General features: G+C 30.7%; 1 protein-coding gene across 2 annotated transcripts in view; it reads left to right on the top strand.

Moving 5' to 3' along the window:
* Positions 1-24,245, top strand: part of LOC111621276 (endoplasmic reticulum-Golgi intermediate compartment protein 3-like) — a 56,883-nt gene that overhangs the window by 12,019 nt on the left and 20,619 nt on the right. The window contains exons 2-5 of one of the 2 annotated variants that reach the window (XM_023363361.1): positions 7,000-7,158; positions 16,813-16,932; positions 19,909-19,940; positions 20,489-20,556. In XM_023363361.1, the coding sequence (XP_023219129.1) occupies positions 7,000-7,158; positions 16,813-16,932; positions 19,909-19,940; positions 20,489-20,556 (379 nt within the window). The remainder of the gene's footprint in view (positions 1-6,999; positions 7,159-16,812; positions 16,933-19,908; positions 19,941-20,488; positions 20,557-24,245) is intronic. The other variant, XM_023363360.1, reaches the window with a different exon arrangement.

Below are 24,245 nucleotides of genomic sequence, written 5' to 3'. Positions count from 1 at the left end.
GAGCAAAAGCTTTGTGCGAAAAAGGACCCCCCCTATAACACTGTTGATAATTCCGTTTTATATGAATTCCGTGTTATACGAGTCACTTAGATTTTACAAATACGTGAGCCGTTCACAGCCCGGCACACGTATTTGTAAAATCTAAGTGACTCGTACAAGACGGAATTCATATAAAACGGAATTATCAACAGTGTTATAGGGGGTCAACTGGTACTAAAAAAAAAAAATATTAATAAATGTTATCACGCGATTTAAAAAGCCCCGATTCAGCGCCACGTGTAATTATTTGCTCCTCGATGGATGTTGTTAGCTTTATATTTAATAATCTGATCTAAACAAGCGTTGGTTGAACGGTAGATCCACGCTTTTACGAATTTTTCTTGGGAAACAGAGATGTAACTAACGGGGAGGGGCACGTGCCACTGAAGAGCCCCAATTTTTTTGGGGTTCTTCCGTGGAATTAGAAGCCTGCAGAGTTTATTTATAACCAACGTGGAATTGGCTGCCGGGTGTGAGGTTTGACCTGGGTGCCAAAACTGTGTTGGTGTGACCCCACTAGGAAACTTATAAATGGAGCTCAGATTTCTCTTAGATTCAGTGTTGTAACGAGTTCCAATCTCGAAAATGGACGTTGGGTTATATTGATTATATAAGCTGACGTTTGTTTCTGGGAACCCGACTTGGGTGTCTTGTCGACGTTGACTTAGTCGTAGTAGAAAGTTTGGTCCGAGTATAGTTTTAAGAATGGTTAATTACCATCTTCATCAGATGATGATGATGATGAGATCTTTAGCTGCAGTCATAACACTTTACCATACCTCATTGCATCCTGGGCCGTGTTCAGTAATACAGAATTCTTGCTAAGTCTAGTTATGCTGCAATGTTGAACTTTTTTCTAGCTACTGCTTGACTCCTCCCACTGCTAGAATTCTAGCTAGTTCAGTCAGCTTCTTGTATTTACGCTATCTTCTACTAGTGATGTCATTGTTTTTGTCTCATACAATTTGCAAGATGGCTGCTCGTGTTGGACTAAACGTATTTTATTATAACAATTACAATGTTATTCTCCCATTCAAATCATTAACTCATTCTAAAATGACTTTGAAATGTAAAATTATTGTACGTCGGTATAACAGATTCCGAATACATTTTAATGGAAGACAACGGTCCATTTCGTTGATTGCAATTAATAATTGCTTCATTAATTTCATCATGATCTGATGCAGCTTCCATTTGAATAATTGTATTGTTTACTTCATCCTCTTTGACCAGTTCATTTACAACAATTGTTGTGATCATAGTTTTAATTTTGTCCACCATTTTCCCGTTGTCTAACTAAGAATAATCGTTCCACGATGCTCAAAACATTCTTAGCTCCATCCACTAAGCCACTCAGAATTTTAACTTAGATGTTCCGCATTACTGAACACAGCTCTGAACTGTCCTTGACTAGTTCTATATTCTCAGATCAGCATTGAATATCTCAAGAGCATTCTCTTCAATGGTTCTTGCCAATTGACATTGAAAATATTGTTACTCCTCATCCATATATTCATCTTATTCCATTGCTTTCTATAATTCCTATTATTAATGATTTCTGATGTATAGTATGTAATTTATATTCAAATATGTGGCATGAGGCAGCGCTACTGTTTTGTCAATGGCCACATCCACAGGTAATAATAGAGCATGTTGTGTCGCTGTTTATTTAAATTTTTATTTTATGGCTTTTAAATATTTTAAAGTTTTGAATGGATAAATGGATTTAAATTCTGAATGAATAGATTATCTCATTTCTGTGATGTTAGTAACATTAATATATGTTTATTCTAGCACTACCTAGGCTGATCATATGTACAGTACCATTATTTTGCTCTAGCCATCTCACTGTTTTAATAAAATTTTCACTTAAATAAATTATATATTGTATATTAAATACTAAATTTAATATACAAAATTTTTAAATATTAAAAACATTGTATGTTGTATTCTAAAAACATTGTATTTTGTATTCTGAGCACATGATTTGTTAGAAAATGTGTGTTCTGCATTGATAAGAGTTATAAATTTGAATGGCTAAGGAAAATTTCTGGATGCAAGAAATACAGAACAAGTTCAACAACTTAAGGAACGTATTACACAAATACAGGTATCCCTTGATTAATGTGGCTAATTAATCCCTGGATGTTACTGCATATCCTCACTCACAGCTGCCACTGTATTTTGTGGTGGTGTTACTGTGAATGACCGATATCTGGCGAATGTCAACATTCTCTGGTAAATGTCAGCATTCACACAGTCGTTTTGTGTATGTACGAAATATTTGCTAAATATCATTATCTCTCACTTACACCGGCAAATGTCGACATTCAGCGTGCACTGGTGGTGAATGTTGAATAAAAATATTTTTATTACGTTAAGACAAAAATGCAACTTTTGAATATGTCAAAATAGGAGAAAGCTTAAGTAACAGCATATGTAAATAAACTGTTGAACCTAAAACAAACAGCACATTCTAAATCATTAAAGAAAATAATACAATAATAAACTTACACATAAATTATGTGATTAACGTTATACAATCTTATTTATTGCAACAGCTTAAACTGTTATGGCACTTTGAATTGCACAAGAGTCCCTTGCTTTTACAACCGCATTTATTCGTGGAACACTTCTTTTTGCAATGACAGCGTATATAGCCTTGCCCTCCACTTATTGAATTAGTTGCAGCTGCTTCTCCAGCGATATTTCTTGAGAAGAAAGTTCATGTATGGAAAGTAAGTTTTCTTTACAAATTACGAACTGATTACAAGTATAAATCTGCTTGAGAGTGCCATTTTTGTTTGCTAATTTATAAAAGTCGCAGTCTTCTATTCCAACAACAACCGGCAACACATTTCGAGCATCTGTACGGCCATGGTCGACATCAAGGACTTGTATTCGTACGGTATCACAAATTTGAGCAGAGAGAAACGGCAAAGAATTTGGCGACAGACTGTTGTCTCTCTGTCAACATTGGCTTCTCGTGTGTCGTTTTGACCTCCACCAAAGCTTATCTGTGCTTGTCGACATACATCGGCGATTGTTCGAATATATAATAATATAACCAAATATTCTGTTTTTCACCGACATATTTTGTATGTGTTGACATTCACCAGAGAATATCGACATTCTCTGATTTCGGTCTTTCACAGTAACAGTGGCACTAGTGAAATGTAAACGATATATCTATGAATCGAGGACAATTCATGTGGATATCTTTTAAACTTTATATTAAACAATGGTTCAATATTGCTCTGTACCTAAGTGCAAATATAAGCCAGGAGATTATTATAATGAACAGAAAATTCTCTTTTACAGTTTTCAGTAGAAAGCAAATTAAGAAAAGTAGATTTAGAAGTTAAAGATTGGAAAGAAGGTATAACAAGTTGATGATTTCTCAGCAGTTGAATAAAATTTCTCAGTTTAACCTGTGATTTATTTGTCGTACTATATAAGAAAAAAGATACATTGAAAAAGATATAACAGTGCTTTAGTTTTATTTCTATTTTCGTTATTATTTGTTCCATTTGTGACCAATTACCTAAGTATTAAATGTAGGTTATCTACAAGATAAATGTGTAATTTAATTCTTTATTATAGTTTTAGTAAATTAAAGGCTAAGAAACTTATGGATTACTACATTGGCTGTCTTGCATTAGGCAGCCATTAAGACAAGTAAAAATTATTATGAATGTCATTTATCAAACAGCAATATGCAGAATCTGTGGCAAGAAGCTTAAAATAATTAAATAAAAAAATATGGCCAAAATAGAAGCACCAGTGATAACAGATGGCTTTACTTTGTAGAGAATTATGCTGTACACCACATGCTTACTACAGTGAAATATCATAATTTTATAGGCTTATATGCTACAGTAACTACAAAAACCTTATACTTTACAATATTCTTATCTTTAGTACAGTCTTCAAAAGTATTATCTGTAATTTTGTAAACAAGCAAATTTTAACTTTGACAAAACACAGTTAACTTATTTGAATAGCGTCAACAGTTAAACAATCCCTCTTTTCAATGTTCCTACTTTACTTGCTAGGTGAATTAGTGCTTCCCATGGGTGATGATATCAAAATTGTGTTAATCAAATACAGTATCTATGTTAAGTAAAGTCAGCTGGTAAAGCTGTGTTAAAACTTCTGCCACATATGTAAAGGGATTGCCGCAATTAATTTCGTGCGTTAATCAAATCCCATGTAAAGCAAGGGATAGATACCCATAGAAACATAAAATTTGATTATACAGTGGCGGATGTTACTGTAAGCTTGACTCTCGTCGGATTAACAGTGGACCTAAGTTAAAGCTGTTCGGGCAAGAAAGGTTTGTGATTGGTCGGAAGTTTCCGTCCAAAAACCCTTAAATTGCGGAATGAATGGGCGAGGGAGGAGAGAAGGGCAAGAGACTGATACACGGTAGTCTCAGGCACTTGGGAAGCCCGCTGAGCATAGAGAGAGAGTTCTCCTCTGGTAAACATCTCAGGGACAGGTTAGTGCGGAGACTGGACTGACTGTGCAGTTGAGCTAACTCCACAAGCTGACTGAGGCCTCTCCAAAGTTTAACAGTTCCTGGAAACCAATCTAGTACATGAGTCACCGCGTATTGTTATCCTGTATATATATTATGTTTTGAAACTTGTACTTTCTGCATATAGAATCTGTAAATAAACTCTAAATATTATCAATTTGAGTGTGGAAGTGTGCTTTCCATCAACCCTGAACCACTACATTGAATCGTGATACACATGGAAACCAACTCAATGAGATGGAGTTTGGGAAAGAACTTCACTAAATCAATGATTTTCTTCTAAGAACTAATTCTTGTTATATAACAGATTCCATTAAAGAGTGACCTAATTCTGTATTCATCTTCTAACTCCATGTTAAGATTAAACAATTTTAAATGATGATAATTTAAGAAGTCTTACTATTTTTATTTCAGATAAAACAGTTTTGATTGGAACATATATTACCAGTGTCCTAAAGCAGTTGTATAAAATTTAGTTATTCTTCCATTAGATCATTTTTAACTGAGTTCAAGTACAAAATGATATAATGATATAAATGATATATGATCAATATAAAGGACATCTGTTTAAAGCATCAGTATTGATTTTTGAGGTATATAGGGCACTCACAATATATGTGGAGGTGCCATGCAAAAGCAAACAAATCCACAAAAAATCAAAGTTGAGTTTATAATTGATTTTTTTTTTTTCAGCCTCATTCCTATCTATTGTTATAGTCGGTTTCACTCAAAAAATATGCATCCAACAGTTTTTGAGCTTTGAAAAGCAATGTTCTGTGCAAAAAAGAATATCTCTTTACTTGCATTCCAAGCAGAACAAAACATAGCCATTGCAGTCTGCCTCAGCCGATGAAGTCTGCCCTATGATTGAGTCATGTGACTTCCAGAATGCAACAGGTGGTTTTGTTTTTGTTGTGTCGTTTTGTTGTTCTGTGTTGGAACAGAGATTTTGATATTAAAATGTTGTTTATTAGTACACATTTTATTATACAGTGTATTTCACTGTTATAATTGAGTGAAAATGGATGAAGACAGTTTGATAAGTGTAGAAGAAGGCAATGTTGGATCTAGAAAGAAACATAAAACTGTTGGAGTACGGGCAAAGAAGAAAATACAAAAATACAGTGCTCGTTTGGGATGAGATTTGAGGAGCCAGTCGAGCAACTACCTGTAGGGCACCCTCTATCAGCTGCCAAGAAAAAAAACATTGAATCACTTTTAAATGATGAAAGTTTTTCATGGTATAAACAAGTGTTAAGAAACGGAACCAAGCTTGAAGCAGATGACCCGGAAAAAGAAGAAAATAATGGGAACCTATGTGATTATTTGGGAGAAGACATTTATTGTTCATCCCTATTTTATAAAATGCCATTTGTTTTGATAAGTCAAAGTAGTAGCCAGTATAACAAAGTGAAAAAGAATATAGTGGCCAGGCAAAAGAAGACATATCCACCCTGTCCAAGCTAAAAGAAACATGTCCATATTTTAATGTCGTATAATTAAATATTCCTATATTCCTATCAAAAACTGCCTTCAAATATTGATGTTAGATACAAAATGAAAAAAAATAATAAATTTTTATAGGTGTGAGGTGTAAAATAAATTCAATAACAATTTTACATTTTTCCAACAATTGTTTAGAGTGGACTTGTTTGCTTTTGCGTGGCACCTCCACATATGTGAATTTGAAACAATCTTATAATACATGTAATATATTGTTAATATTATATTTTTATATGAATTATAAAATTATCATTTTTTATATAAATAATATAAATATCAAAGCTTACGTTTGTTGTTGTTTTTGTTATTCGTATAAAAATTAAAAGAATGCTAATATAAAATTAAAAAAAAGATTTTAATATATTTGTATGAGATAATTGATTTTACTTTGTGCAAATCTTTATTTGTGCACTGTTTTTGGGGAACACAACTCTGATGTAAATCAAAATTACATTATATAAAGCAGCGGTTCCCAAAAGTGGACAATGCCACCTCTCTTTGGACAATGAGTAAATCTAGTGGTGGTCAAAAAGAAGCAAGTGAGAGAGGCTGGAGGCAGGGTACTAAATGGTAACAATAGGCAAGAGTTAGGATCACTGATAACCTTTTCCTTTCCTTTGTTAAAACAGGTAAGAAGAAACATTGCATTTAATGGTTTCCAAATGTGGAACAATGTATGGTAAGGTTACAAAATGTGAAATTCATAGGGAAGTTTTTTCTAAGAATATTTTCAAGTCTTTCTCACACTAGAGAAAATGGGTTAGAAGTGCTGGGATACCGTTGGGGGGACATTGGATATAAATTTATGGAACCAAGAGCTCAAAAATGTTTGGGAATCACTGACATAAAGCAATGTAATAAACATATAATGTTGATTATGCTTCTCTTAATTAGAATAAATTTTTTTTTTTATTTAGTTACTGCAGTGAGTGGAATTATTATGGTGCTGCTGTTTCTGTCAGAACTGCATTATTATTTAAGCACAGAGATTACTGAGGAGCTGTTCGTAGATATGTCGAGAGGAGAGAAGCTACGTATTAATATGGATGTTGTGTTTCCTCATATTATGTGTTCATGTAAGTCATTTTGCAATCTAAGTTTTAAATTATTTTTTAATTTGTCTAATGAAAAATTCATTTTTATATATATTGTCATTTGATTGTTTTTATGGGGTATATTAATTCTATTGTTGGAGGTGGTAACCTCTTGCTACACAGAATTACTCAATGAGTGTAAATAAAAAAAACAATAAAAGTATTATTAACAAATACAGACAGTATAATATTTTAAGTATTAATTGCTATTATATAATGGTAATTAATACTTAAAATTCTTTACATATGTTAATTGATGTAAGTAGATGCCAGATGGTTAAGATGTAATGGCAGCCCTAGGATTTGTGAGCCCTCAGGAAAATTTATTTGTAAGACTCATTAAAAGAGCAATGGAGGTAGAGGTTATATTTATTTAAGTCTGGAATAATATGAACATTTTACTATAGAAACAGACAGTAAAACATAATAAAGTAATAAAAATGTTTACACATATATAAACATCTCAAAAGCCAACGTTATTAATCAATGTGAAGCAATTGCTGTAATGCATTGGATTGTTTTTTGGCTACTATTAATAATTAAATTTTAAGTAATTTGTTACTAGAGGNTATATCGTTCTCTTCTAGCGTTCTCCTAATCTGCAAATATGAGTAAAATTTAAATTATTTTGCATTCTTAAAAAAATTTTCTTAGGAAAGTAAAGCAAGACTTACCATATGTTTATATGCTAATCTTTCTTCAATAGTCAGAGTATCTGCTTTAGCAATAACAGGAACTATATTAACAATTTTATCTAGTCTCTTCATAAATTCAATATCCAGAGGAGTTAAGCTACAGAAATAAAATATATGTAACTGATTTTATTGCAAAGTTTAGGATTTTATGGTTATTTAAAAGTAACCCATGGTTACATTATACAGTAATTATAAATACAAAAATAAATAAGTAATGATATTAATTAAATATGTCTATGATCATATAGAAACGTCTCAAAGCATGGTGTTATTAATCAAAGCGAAACTGTCATAATGAATCAGACTGTTTTTCAGTTAAATAGTATCTGAAAAACAGTCTGATTCATTAATTTGATAATTAAAATAATTTGGTACTAGAAATACACATTAAGCATCATCTCTTATTCAATTAAATAATTTAGAATATTCTGAAAGAAAAGAATTGGCCTTAAGTGGGCCTCTAACCCACAACTCTTGCTTGCCATGTGAATGCATTGCCAGTTATGATACCTGGATCTCTGTGTGATTCTTCACTTCCAGACATATTTACTTTTAGATATAACCATCCACCTCTAGTACTAAATTACTTAAAATTTAATTATTAATAGTAACTGAAAAAGAGCCAATGCATTATGGTGGTCATTTGGTATTGAAAAATGTTTACAATACTTTTACAATGGTATACAGAAGTTCACCTAAAAACTTCTCTCCTGCTTTTTAACAATGCTGAATTCATTAATTACAGAGGAAAAGTCCACTTTTGTAGTAATATTTTTCAATGGACAAGATTGAAAATGAAGAAATTCTCTTGATGCATTGTTTCAGATGATATTTCTTGATCGATTTTAACTTTGAAAATGATTGATCTGCAGATGCAACAGATACTTGTACAGTTATATTTAAAATAATTACTAATTTGATAATTTAACTACTAAAATATAGCATCAAATTTGCAAAGTTACTGAAGTGCAAGGCCCTAGATGTTGTCGTTTTTCATCTGATTGTAATGCCACTCCTGTCAAAGTAGTAAAGGCATCAGCCTTTCTGGTGAACTTGGGTTTGAATTCTGCAAGAAAATGTCACTCCACACCAGATGAAGGACTGTGGGTCTTCCTTTTCTTCTCATCGTAGCTCTACTTTCACTTTTGCCTCGTCCTATCTTTCTTCTTTTTGATTATCTTCATCCGCGTTTCCTACTCTATCATTCTTTCTGTTTTTTTAAGGACATTTCTTACATTTTTTTTATTTTCCTCTAAAAAGCTCATATTCTGATAATGTCTATGAAATAAATCAAAAAATTTTTGTTTTGGAAAATTTCAAGAAATTAAATTGAATATATATTTTTATCTTCTTATTATTCAATTTTATAAAAATTATTTCTTTGGTTAAGCAAAGGTTCTTTTACACAGATATCATTGACAGAAAAAATATATTTTATAATAATGCTGTCTATTTCTGTGTGTGTTGTATGTACGTATTTTTTTTTACCAATAAATACAGGTACAGTTGGTGCAATGAGAAATTGCACTTGGTCAACACTAACTGTTCCTATTTTAGTGGAGCTAAAGTGACAGAATGGGATAGTTTAGTGGTAATTTTTGCTACGTGTGCCAGTACTTATTCCATATGAGTTTTATCAGTTATAATACATCATGTTTCCTCAAAACTCTGTAGCCTGGTGATAATTGGGAAAGTAGGGAAGGGAAGAAGAGTTATCTATGGATTTAATATCAGTCACACACCTCTTTACTTTAATGGAAACTGTTTTGTGGAGATTCTTGGGATTTTTTTTCTCTGAGAGATGTTTAAAAAAACCAGTAGAGAAAAGTTTTGATGCAGAGAGTACTACTTTATCCTATTCCCCACATTTAGTATTGACCAAGTGCAAACTCTCATTGTGCCTGCTGTACACAAACTTTCATTGTGCCTGCTGTACACAAACTTTCATTATCGAAATATATCAATAATTTTCAGAATTTATTTGATAAAATTGTAGATCTATAAATTCCCACTGTCGTATGTCCTTACTGTCTTTCCTTAATGTCGAGAATGGAGTTAGACAGATGAAAGATGAGACCAGATATGGAAACCTTACAGGCAGGAGACCCTGATTAGCTATATACGAACTTCTGGTGCAAACCGAGAGTCACATTATTTCAGTTCAAAACTTCCCCGAAAGCAGTTCTTTTCTTTTAACAATTAGAGTCGTGCCGATCATCGCCACAACTCTATTATTAAAAGAAAAGTATGATGTACAGTACAGGGACAAGACACTACTAATAATTTGAGGTGGAGAGCATATATTTTAAATTAAGTAAATTAAAAATATGGTTAAAATTGTAGTCTGGCATCGTGACTATGTCACAATAAATAATTGCTCATATATGATGGTTTATCATTTTTAGTTTTATTATAAAATGTTAAAATCAAATTAGATTTAAAAAATTAAATATAATTTATCAAAAATTATATACTAGAGTTAAATTAATATGTAAAATAAACTTGTTTTTCTGTTAATAAAACATATGGTAATTTTGCAGAGAACGCCAAGTGTTACAGTTAATAACTGAAGAACAAGTGTTCAATTATAAAGATGTTAAATTTAAAAAAAATTTATGAAATAATTATTTAATTATTTCTAATATTAAATATTGGTTAAATGTTGTTTATCATGATATTTATTAAATTATATACTAGATATATTATTTATGATAAAATTTGCTGTGAAATAACTATTAAAACATTAGATTTACATTCAGTATCTCTCCAAAACTGGGTGTGTACAAACACACAACGCACAAAACCAAAACCAGCACTACAAAAACAAGTTGTTTTTTCAGTGCTGGGTTTGGTTTTGTGCATTGTAGATTTACAATTAAAAAAGAACTATTATTGAAACAGATCTGTTATAAATTATTTGAATACAGGATATTTGAAAATTATTTTTATAACTTTTATCCATTGTAAAAAGTCAACCACAGGATGTGGAAGTACAATAAGACCTCGCTTAAGCGGGGGATGCATTCCTAGACAAAAAAGATCTAAACGAAACAGCGTTAAACGAGGTCATTTTAAGAGTAAAATTATAGAGTAAATAGGGATAGGGGAACGCGTGACCGAAAATAAAAAAATTTTACTTTAATTTTAAGTTATTTTTTTATTAATTTGTATAATAATATATGTTAAATAACACATAAACATATGCACACGGAAATGTATAATAATATATTAATTAGTTCATTTTTTCCTGACTTTTCTGAAATTCTTGTTTTTTTGCAATAAAGTCATGAAGTTTCATTTGTCGCTTTTTTCTTTCCTTAAGCAAATGTCGGTAGCAGAAGATCGCATCCAAAACGCCTCATTTTGCTTTTGAACTCCTTTCAAAAATCTAAATCATTCACTACAATTTGATCAACAATTTTGGTTATTGTTACCAAACTTTTACTAAGGAAATCTGTAGAGAAATTTTTTTGGTTCTTTGTTTTCAGAATCACTATTTTCCAGTTCTACATGGATTCCTTGTTCTGCCAGTTCTTGAAGGTCATCATTGATAAGATACTCACCAGAAACCTGCGGTAACTCCTCAATATCCTGTTCTTCTACATCTCCTAGTCCTGCTGTATTGATTAAGTTGAGTTTGATCAACCTAACTATACAGCGATAGGCTTCTCTCATTGAGAATTCTTGGATACATTCAGCCATAACTTCTTCCACACTTCGTTCATGCATTTATCAGTTAATTTTTGCCAAGTGAAGTCAAAATTGCCTATGGCATCCACGATAATATTTTTTTTTCCAAAACTGCACCAAGCAAACATGGATTTAAAGAAAGTTTGCCACCTTTTGCTGATTGGTTTGTGTTTGTAAATAATCGTATAATGTATGAACCAATGAAATGCAGTGATAATTTAAATCAGTGTAACTTTTGAGCTTTTTTTAAGGCTTCGAGCAGACGGCATTATATTGAATCAGCATTAAGTGAGGTCTTACTGTACTATCAACTCTACTTTTATAACAGAGAATTTACTCAGTTCATTTTGTAAGCCTGTCTCAGTTCATTTGTAAGCCTGTCTCAGGCCTAGCTTTGAAATACAAATTTCCAATATTTTAAATCAGAATGTTTGGCTCATTTAATGATATTATTTATAAATTTTTAATCAGTGGAACATTAAGTTTTGTGTACTTTTTTTAAGCATTAAAAAACAAAAAGCATTGGGTATGTCAAAGTTAAAGACACTCAGACAATCAGAGGAGAATTGTCCCGCTGAAAGATGATATGCAATTGCATTTCTTCCAGCCACGATAGACAAAGTGTTTTAGAATGTCTAGGGAGGCAATGGAAGTCACTATTGGCTCATCAAAGAAAAAGGTTCAATCACATAATCATGTAACAGGTATTCAGAAAGATTTAACAAATTCTCTGTAAAGTGAGACAATAATAAAACAAATGGATTGACTATGGAGGTTTTATTTTTTGGTCACCTAAATTGCCTAACATCAATCCTGCAGTTTCTTTTTGTGAGGATTGATCAAAGATGACAAAAGAAACACAATCTGCTTCTTAAGGTAACCAAAACATCATCAAAATCTTTTGTACGTTAATTAAACTGGTAGTGCCACTTATGATATGACGGAAAGAATAACAGCTGCTATTGAAAAAAGTCAATGTGGATGTACAGCAGAATATGTGACAGCATTTGGAATATTGCCTAAATGTTTTATGCATCACCAATGATACTCATATTGAATGTTTGCAATTTCATCACGTTAAGAAAAAATGCACATGTGTTTAAATTTCCTTTATTGATAATTCTACATCCATTAATAAATTGTTCATTTAGTATCAAAATTGTAACGTTCACATTATCATTTTCTTATTAACAGTTTACAATATTAAATGAATTCATAAATTTTATATTAACGAATTTAACTAAATGATTTATTTATAAATAAATAATATCCAAATTTAAATTTTAGTATATAAAATTAAATATATTTATTTTGGATAAAGTTAGAAAATACAAATCTATCGTAGTTGTCACCTTCACGTATCCTTGGATCTAAATATATCTTGTCAAACTCTCTTCTGGGCTCTACAATAAAAGGGTTTTAGCTATTGCGAAATATTTTTGCAAACAGAAGTGCCTGGATTATACCAAGCACCATCAGATTTAGCTGTGTATAAATAGCAACAGTGGCCAAAGTGCAGCTCACGAATGTCAATGATGTGGCTTATGCCACATATTGAGAGATTTTAAGTGAAAAGTTGTGATAATACAAGACATAAAACCAAAGAAGCTAACTATGAAACCAGCATAATTTTAAGAAAATGGGATTTGAAAATTGGACCGAACTTTAACTTGCATATCAAAAATTCCAAATGTAAAAAATTTACATAAAATTTCAACTGATTAACCCAAAAATAACTGGATAATTTGGTAGATCATCTGGAATTAATTAATTAAATTGAGTTATTGTTATTAAATTGTAACTGTTTAGAATTTTACATATCTGCTTATGGTCTCAAATAGAACTTAATGAATTAATAAATGGCACAGCAACACAGTATTATCTTGTATGGCACAAGCAGAGGACTCTGGTTAAATGGAATGAAGCGACTATCATTAGGGCTATATGTTCCCCATCATTAGCAATGCACGAAGAAAAAATTGAAATCTATAAAAGTAAATTAAAGGATGGTTGTATTAATGCCAGGGATGTGGATGGACTAGCTTCTGCATGGAAATTCTACATAAAAGAAAAACTAAAACACAAAAATTCTTAGCCCACACCTACCCGTATAATTAGTGGCATTTTTTGTCTGTTTATTTCATTTTTATTTAATTTTATTTTACATATGTTATTTTTTATTCTATTATATTATTTACATTGTTATTGTATTAGTTCATTTAGTATATTTTGTTTTATTTTATTATTATTTATTTGTTAATTTATCTAGTGTTTAGTTTTAAATTTAAATGTAAAAGTGTTCAAATGCTTTGTCGTTTAAATGTTAAGTTAAAATACGTTCAAATTTCGGTTTCATCTGAAGATGGCCTATCATATTGGGTCGAAAACATTAACGTTTGTTTAATAAACATTTCTCAGCATCATGTGTTTGATTAATTAAGTATAATAGAAATACTTAATTAATTATTGAGAAGTTCAAATTTAGAATTAGCTGCATGTAGTTCTGTGTCCATGATGATGTAATATTTAAAGCTGGACAGCAAATCATACGGTAGATGTATTTAATTATTTATAAAATTTAAATCAAAATTTTCCAGCCTATGTAGTAATAATTATTAATTAGTTCATAAATTGTTTTGTGTGCAATAATTATTGGGAAATTTTTGCTCCAAAAAATGTTCTGCACTTCTGGATGTAGCATTGTCACGGTATTGTTAACATTATTTTTATATTGTGTTACCATATTACTAGTGTTGGGTCTTCTTAAATGCAGATTTTGTTGCATGTTGGTTACATACTGGTGACACAGTCAATATGTAAATACAGTAAAACCTCGATTATCCGGACTAATTGGGGATGAAGGTAGTCCGGATAAGGGAAAATCCGGATAATCGAAAAAAATAATTTAATTTGTCTTTTAATGATAATACAACACGTTTTCTTTTCAATGACATATCAGTAATATTAAAAGTAAATACTGTATTTAAATCGTGATCAAATTTTCAAGAAACAAACGTTCGTATTGAATTTGGACTACTACTGACCAACGCTAACAGACTACCTATTGTTTAAAAGACCTCTAGTGGTGCAAGAAGACGGATTTTATAAAATAAAAAGCAGTTGAAACTGCATTTTTATGAATAAAAATTTGACAAACTATTTATCGTTTTATGACGAGTAAAATTTTTTCGTCGCGTTCACGGCTTTTAAGTAATGCATAAACCTTCGAGGAGCGAGGCCCGTCAGACCGCGAGGCATAGGCGGTGGCCCATGTCGTCCATGCCTTACGCCGCCCTTGGTCATAGAAATGATGTAATTTGAATATAAATTATTTATAAATACGTATGTCAAGTTATATTTTTATTACTACGTAAAATATATTTAAGAGTTTACGACCACTGTGCTGGGTGAGACGTTGTTGAAACAAAAAAAGTTATGCATTCCATCACGTACATAAACAGTGTCGTAATTCGCCAAGTGCAAATCAGCAAATTCGTAAAATTTTTGTTTATTTTGAACAATCCAGATAATCAAAAATCCGGATAATGGAGGTTCTACTGTATGTATTCGATAATTTTACTTACCCGGCTGTTACATATAACAGAAGGAAAGTATAGCCATCGGTCAAAAAATGACCCTCCTCCCCAATCTTTAGCATTTTTGGACTGGACTAACCCTGATGTAAACAATTCCTGAAAATATTAGCAAGAACATCAGCAAGACACTGAAACAGAATTAAACTTCTTCATTTAGCATGAATTTAGTCATTAACGATAAAATTACAACAGATTTTTGGATAATAGACAAACGACAGTCTATTAGTTTTTTACAGTTGAGGTCATTGGATAATACAGACCAACACTCAGATGTCTTTAACCAGATTTTCTCTGTCAGTTTTACATGCTCTGATTCATATCTTTGTGTGACACCAAACACTTTCTATCATATTTAGATCTGCTGAATTAGCTGGCCAAGTCATTATGTCAATCTGTAGATGACAAGACAGTCTTGTATATGTTTGGCTGTATGTGATAAGGCATTGCCCTGTTGAATGAGCCATCCAGATTTAACTTCCATGCCCAAGGTATTAGGAAATATTCCAAAATTTTGAGATAAGTGTATGAATTAATGCATTGTTTGAGTATGCACAAATTTCCTATACTTGCAACAGATATACATTTTCACATTATAACTGTGCTGGAAATTTCACAGATGATTTCAGGATGTTAGACTGAAAGCATGTCCTGTCTGTCTATAGACACAGGGGACCTGCATCATCAATAATGATTTCAAAGGCAGCCTCATTGCTCTGTGTTACTATTTGTCAGTTTTCTTTTGTATGGCATAAATGTTCTTTGCCTACTATACTTGATATAAACGTTGTGTTGAGAGAGGGCAACTTTTGGCACATGTGGTTGGAATCTCATTTCTTGTAAACAATAACTTGTTTCCCTGGAGACTGATGCTTGCAAATGTGCTGACTAACTACTGCCTAGCCTAGCCATGGTGCTTGCTGATGTAAAGTCTGGAGGAGAGAATGATGCATCTTATCATTCTCTCCTCCAGACTTTGTCATATATTGTGATTTTTCTAGGTTATCTGGAACTATTTTGTTGATGACACTATTTTGTTGTGTAATTCTTTTTAGGCACTTTTCAATGGATGATTCATGTCTGAGGGTTTCTGAATGTCTGCTTCAATGTTTTCCTTCTAGCATGCTTATGTTGTGTAGTTTGCTTCTCATTGTTTGACAGGCTTTGTTTTCTTCTCATGTTGACAAACTTCTTAAATGTTGTAATTGATTTGGTGTTTATAAGCACAATCTCATTTGCAAAGCTTTTGCATTTTCTGTTGTGAACCAATGATATTGCTAAATTTTTGAACCACGGCTAATCATCCTGTTATTTTTTTGGCTACAAGTGTCCATTTCATTTGTTTAGTTTATAGACATAGGAACAGGTTGCATATTCAGCACCTATTTTATATAGTCAGTAATTTTCATTTAGCATTATTGTTCATAGGAGAGTCTAACTATGCAGTTCATGTTTACTACAGGGAGGTAATTCATTTGTTACATGCATGCTACATCTCTTGCAAATATTTTGAAGAGTTCTAGTGTATAAGTAGAGGTTTGTGTTCTAGGAATTGTGTTATAATTATTTTATTTTAGAATAAAAAGTATTTTCTAAATATTGATATAATATAATTTATATGTTATTATTTAAATAAAATTGATTTTTTCTAATTTCAGTTTTGAGTATAGATGCCATAGATGTTTCTGGCGAACAACATATTAATGTTGAACATAATATTTTTAAAAGACGATTGGATACTGAAGGGAAACCAATTGAAAAACCAGAAAGAGAAAAAGGTTAATTTACATTTAAAGTTATATTTAAGTTATGATTTTAAAACTTCAGTTTTATAGTAAATATTTTAATTTATAATTGACCTGTAAATTTCCACTGCTGTCTGTCTGTCTGTTCATCCTTCCTTAATCTTGCAAAGTTAGATAGATGAGAGACAAGATCATATATGGAAAGCTTAGGGGCAGGAGACCCCGATTAACTATACTTGAACTTTCAGTCTGTGCCAGTTGTGTGATTTTTTTTTTAAATTAAAAGATTATTAGAAATTGCAGTCCAGCATTGTAATGATGTTCTAATAAGTAAAGCATCCAATGTCATTTTTTTTCTAAATGCATTTTATTGAAGAATTGAATTCTAAATGCAATATTTTCTGCTGCAAAAAAAATATTGTGGCAACATCAGCACTGTAAGTGACTGCATTTTAAAGTTGAACCCATAACGTTTAAAGTGCCAGAGTGCAAGTCATGTGACGTTTGGCACTTAAAACGTTACAGCTTATATTTACATCATTTTGGTATTCAGAAGAATTTGTAACCTAATGAATTTTTTACCATTTTATTGTAAAATTGAAATGAATAATTTACCAGAAAAAGTGTTTTTTTTACTTCTCCTGAAAACTTTGTTTTTTGGCATTTACAACGTTATGGCATTGCAAGTTTCAAATAATTGTTCATTACTTATTCTTTTATTATTATAATATTAACACCAATTGTAGTACTTCTCAAGTTTCACAACATGACAAATGTAGAACTTATCATACAGGATGTATGTTTAAAAGAGCATGGCAAAATTGTTTAAATTAAAGAATTGTCAACAGCTGAAGAAGGATTTAGCTGAAATGCATACTAAAATTACAGTTCAAAATGATTAATAATCATTGCTGAACAGCACATTCACAAAATTCATTTCTTTATACTTGACTGAATTAAAATACAAATGATAAGTGGTGTTATTTAGTTTACTTCAAAATTGAAAGATGTTTTCAATTCTCAGACATCATTAATTAATAATAGGGAATAGAAAGATGATTAGACAAGCAATAGGTTCTTGGAAACTGTGATGCTGAGGGAAACGACATATAATGAAACCAATTATACTGTACACTAAATGATATAATCAAGATATACAGTGCATCAAAAAATTATAGAAAACAAAAGGTTTTTGAAAGAATTTTTTTATTTACTAATATGTATTTATCAAACTTTGGTCATTTATGTATCAAATTATATCACACATGTAACAGTTATTCAAATTAACAAATACATTTGAGGAGAACATATAAACCAACAATAGTCATAAAATATGGTCAAATAATTATAAAAAAAAATTCCAATGCTCCAAAAAGCATACAATATTCTTATAATTAGTATCTGGTTCTGCCACCATTTTTACTTATCAGCTTAAGTACTTGATTCTTCATGGAATTGATAAGATTTTAGCATGTTTCATCTTGGATATTCTCCCATTCTTCCATGATGGCCACCTTAAGTTCATTAACAGTGCTAAAGTATTGTCCACCACTGTAAACCTTTGTGCAAGAAACTCCCACAGATTCTCAATTTGATTGAGATCTGGGCTGCACGCTGGCTAATCAAGAACAGTTATGTCCTTTGATTGGTACCAAGTTTTGGTGGTTTTTGCTGTATGAATAGGGCCATTATCCTATTGAAACATCCAATTTTAACCACCAATAATTGGCTCAAATGGCAAAAGATGGTTTTCTAAAGTATCCTGATGGTCCTTAGTTTTTTGCTGGCCAGAAATAAATACTAATTCAGTCGGTGCATTGAAGCTGAATGCACTCTAAACCATCACAGAATCTCCACTAATACACACGACTGGAGAATGATTCTTGTTCTTTTCTTAAATTGTGCCAATAGCATTGGCAGCCACCAGCCCATCACTGAAGACAACTGGTCGCCATTCAGTATCCCATAGTTGGTATTTTCAGCCAAATTCCAATTCTGCCAACTTGCGCTTCCAGTAAGCAGTAGTTCCATCCTTCTTGACATCATTCCAAATGTTTGTCTAGTCTGGATCAAGCCTAAAGTGGCCTTAATTTGAGGGCAATTCATTTGGTTAAGCAAAAAATATGGCTTCTATCTCTTGATGACAGACTTGACAGTTGTTTTGGTTGCTTTCGTTTCTTGTAATTCTCCAGATCCATCACTAATTTGCGAATTACTTTTAGTGGTCAATCTGTTTCCTTTGATATTTCTTCATATTTCTTCCTGTAATTAAAGAATGTGGTGCACTTCATCCTCATTTAGCTTGGTTCCTTGAGGCAAACTGGCTACTCACCTACAGGATAATCAAAAGTTGCTTAATGATTTTGAATTTGGCGGTTAATTACTTTTATTTCTGATATGCAGCTTTTGCCATAGGAATATTACAATAATGCAACTATTTTTTAAATATCAACAATAAACTTTTTTCTATAATTTTTTGATGCATTCCAGTTCAGTTAATATTATTCTAATTGGATTGTGTTTGCAACTTCTAACATTTATTTCTCATCTTGTAGAATCAACTTTACAGTTTATAATAATGATACAATTATTGCCACATAATTCTGTGGCAATAATTGTAAATGATAACAGATGTACTTGTATCTTTCCTCAACTATGTTACAACGAAATAACGCACAGTGGAATTAGAGCTATGAAAAAGTTGCCCAAATTCAAACTTTTGAAACGCTATTTATTTAATCACAATTTGAAAGTCTAAATAGGGACTTTATTCGTCACCAACATATATAATTGGCAGTTGATGTTACATATTTCTCCACAACTATCAGCATGAAAACATTAGTTGGTTAAAATGAAATTTTACTGGTTTAAGAAAGGTTAGGTTATAGTGTATATTTGTGTTTAAAAGCTAATGTATTGTGAGATTTAATAATAATTAAATTAGAATGTACGAAAAATAATTGTAATTTTTGTCGTTATATTATAATTGAATAATTTGTTTCTTTTCAGAATTAGGAGATAAATCAAAAGAATTTTTGGAGGTAAGAAATATTTTTTTGAAGAATATTTACTAGTATTTTTACAAATATTTAACTAGATTAATTTTATACTCTGATATCTGTCAAACATTTTAAATTCTTAGATACAAATATAACTTATAATTTTTTTTTTTAATAAAAAGTATGATCATAAAAGTATCGTTAAAGTATCCGTGTTCAACACTGTTTGGAGGAATATGTAATGCTTAAAATTTTTCTCTCTTTAGATAATTAAAAATAAAAATTAATTATTACATGATTGTTTTTGTTCTCATCTTGATGACACAAACAGGCTTTTTTATAAATCCATTATAAGTTTGGCTAGATGCATTGGGGCTAGATACAAAGATGAGGAATGGGGCCAGATCACTAGTAAAAATCTCTGTAGATCTTTTTCAGACTTTAACCTTTCATAATAGCGTGCATGCATTTTATCCATTTTTACAATCCAATAGTCTATGTAACATGTAATTAATAAAATAATGTTTTAATGATAATTTTCAATTAAATAGAATATTTATAAAAAGTCTTTTAACTACAATCAAATCTAGGCAATTAAACCAACTCTCGATCCAAATCGATGCGAAAGCTGTTACGGAGCCGAGAGGGAAGAAAAGAAGTAAGTACATTTTTCTTAATATTTCTTCAGAACTCAATGTGAATAAACTGGAAAGGAACAATAAAATAATGTATTTCGAAAAAATAAAAGCAAATTTGTTCGTTTTTCTAATTTACATTTTTTTAAAATTTCAATTTAATTGAATCAAATTTAGATTAGTTAGTTGAAATAATGCAAAAATGTAAATATTAACAAATCATTATTATAGTTTATTCTTAGACTGCTGTACAACATAAATAAATCTTTAAGTACTTTTATTCTAAAAACAGTTTTAAAATATAGCTTTAATGCTTTTTACTTGAGAATATTTCATACAATATATAATACAGTAAAACCTGTGTAAGCCAGAACCACACGATACTGTATTTTTTCCATTTTAGCAGATTTCCATTTTGAACAGGTTTTAATAATTTTTCTTTTCCTTTACATTTTTTTTTTTAAATTTTTAAATTACACTTGATAAATTCCACACAGTTAACTATATTTTTAATGTAAAATCTCTTTTATAACATACATAAGAAAAATTTTATTACTAGTTTTTAATCCAAGTTAATTAAAATGATTCCACTTTAAATTAACTTGGATACAAAAATTGAGAACTATTCAATTCTAAAACGTTCTCAAATGTTTCCTAGAACATTGCTAGGTATTTGAGTACTAAAATTATTTGAATACCCTCTGCCATCAGAAATTTAATTGCATTATAGTAATATGGAGAAAAAGTTATTCTGTGATGTGACTTTAGAGGAATTTTAATACTAATTAATTATTAATTTAATCTCTGTAATTACAAACAATGATAATCAATTTGTTCTTGAATGTTTGGTACAAATTATTTATTAACTATTTCATATAAGGAAAATTTGTAGCACTGTGTTACCTTATTTTCATTGTTTTCAATGAATTACATTTGTTACTTGTTCTCAAGAATTCTCAGAAACTGATTTGATTCTTAAAAGTATTCAATTCTGTCAAAGGTTCATATTAACAAAGACCTTTTTTATATGTTTCCTCATCACATGATCTCCATTTTTCTGAAAAGTTTCAAAGTTATTTTGGAATATGATTTATTATGCTCTACAGTGATCATTATACTGTACCTGGAGGTAATTTTACTTATTTGTCTGCAATCTTAAGTTTCTGATTAATTTGGATGAACTCTTTGAACCCAAAAACCTTGTTAGTTTCCACATTAGACAGGTTTTTGGCTTATAGTAATATTTAACAGAAAATCACTCCATTTTAAAGTTTTTTTTTTTTTTGGTTAAGCAGATTTCTGTTTTATTTAGGTTTTGTTTTAGATGATAAAGTTATAAGTTAAAACGTTATTCACTTTGCTTCAGAAAATGTCTCAATGCAAACTATACATCACATAAGATCTGTGCAACTGTGAAAACACCATCACCTTTGGTTCGGCATCATGCAACAGCAATGGTTGTGGTTGCTGGCATGACTAAAAAGAGCAATGTATAAATGTATCTTTCTCTGTAAAAAATTTTGTCCCAGATATTTTTGATTGTCCCTCATATTTTATTGAAAAATATTATTAAGAATTTGATCAGATCTAATGTCACTTCTGTATTATTATTGTATTTTCAGAACTTAATATTTATCTTTTCACTCACACCATCAAGAATTTTTGTCTTTTGTGTTCTTGATGTGAGTTATAGTGAGAAGACATCTTTTTATGTTTGTTTATACAGAATCTTTAATTATTGTTTGTTGTTTATACTCTATAAACCAATTGATTATTGGATATGCATGTATAGTTATTTGGCTGAATTAATATAGATCTGAAAGCAAAGATAGAAAGTCTGGGTAGTATAACTGGTAACAAATAAGCAGAGTAGGCAGAAGGAATTGGTTCAAGCTCCATTTGAAGTCGATACTTTCTTCCAGACTAGTCTACATAATTTAATTTATTCAAATTTAATATTTAATTATTCATATCAATATAAGATGGTGGACTAACTGCCTATCTTTAAGCAAAATTATAAAGTTCATTAATAAAATTAGCAGCCAAACAATACCTGACAAATCTGACAATCAGATATTTGGTTAAATATTGGGAAAACTGAAATGATATGAATCGTTTATTTTGAAAGTGGCCTAAGTCCATTTATCTTTATATCAAGGTATTTATGGGTTTGCATTTTAATTAATTTAAAAATATTGGTAACTGATAAGATGGTAATTGAAGTGATATATCGTAATTTGTGATTTATTCATCTCCACTTTGCATGTGTAGGCAGGATTTAAAGTAATCATGGTGTGCAGATGGTATATAGTGTAATAAGTCCATCATATCGTTGAAATTGGTCTTGATTTTTGTAATGTCAATTTAATATTATTAAAGTTTCTTGGTCTCCCCCAATGCAATAGTGAATCCAGAGTTTTAAATTTTGTATCCTCATTAATTGATGTTTTATAGAACATTTTATACGGTTCAGTTCTCAAAAAACACATCCAACATATTTTTAACTAACTCACTGTTTCTCCATTAGTATTCTTTAACCTTTTAAAATCCACGACAGATTGGACAAATTTTAACTATATTAAAGCTAATTTTATATTCTTATTTTGTCCAGCACACATATTGTTGTAAGCTATAATATGTTTTTCATTTCTAAGATTTTTTAGATGTTTTAGAATACATGATGCTATTTCCTGTGCACCTCTGGATACAATGGTTTTATCCCAGAGATACACATATATATTATTATCATGAAAATCTTGAAAACCAGATTTAAAACATACATATTATGCTTATAATATGCAAGTAGTCAACTTTGAGTAAAGCAGTGCTTTTTGAAAGTCAAAAGAAAAAGCAAAATAGTCATTTGGATTACATAATGCTAGATCTTGGTCTTGTTTAATGATTTTCTAGCCAATTCTGCTCATCTAAAATAAGTATCAAGTTCTTCCATAAGACTTGTCTCCTTTTCTTCACCATTATTTGATTCCTTAATTTTAATGTTTAACAGATTGAGTTTTTGGCACGTATCTTTCTGCGGCTGGTGGAATTGTAAATTAAAATCTTCTTTAAAAATTTTTCTATAAGACCACTCATTAACAGCACTTGTTTTATTTTCTTTACATTCAAGCAAATATAAATTAAACATCTTTATATTCAGATTAGGATTAAGAATTTTCTGTTAGGATTATGGTAGGTGTTAGGATAAAGGAGGCAGCACCATCAATGCGTTATTGTTGTAAAATTATGCTACATTTAATAGATTTATTATTGTAATTATTAACTAATAAAATTTTACTCCATAATATACTGCATATTAGTTTGAAACGTGTCAAAGTGGATTTAGGCCACTTTCAAAATAAATGTCTGATATCATTTATTTGTTTATGCAATTGTATTTATATTCAACAAGATTTTGAAAGACAAAATGTTTAATATAATTATATCAATAATAGTATGATGCAAGATTATGTATTGAGCATACAGCTTAGTATAGCTATGTATAGTTAAGCATATATTTGTACAGTAGAGCCTCGATTATCCAACCCAATTGGTGACTGGGGTTGGTCGGATAATTGAAAAGTCGGATAACCGAAAAGTATGAAAAAATCCATTATTAGTGTAGTATATTATTATATCCCATGTAATTAGTATATTAGTATATCGCTATTAACCTATTTTGCGTTGAATTTTCATCGATGTTAAGCCTAACAAA

This window comes from Centruroides sculpturatus, unplaced genomic scaffold (assembly GCF_000671375.1).
Source record: "Centruroides sculpturatus isolate CEXI.00-Female unplaced genomic scaffold, Cexi_2.0 scaffold271, whole genome shotgun sequence".
Classification (NCBI taxonomy): domain Eukaryota; kingdom Metazoa; phylum Arthropoda; class Arachnida; order Scorpiones; family Buthidae; genus Centruroides; species Centruroides sculpturatus.
Note: the sequence above shows the minus strand (reverse complement) of the source record. Positions and strands in the feature narration are given on the sequence as shown.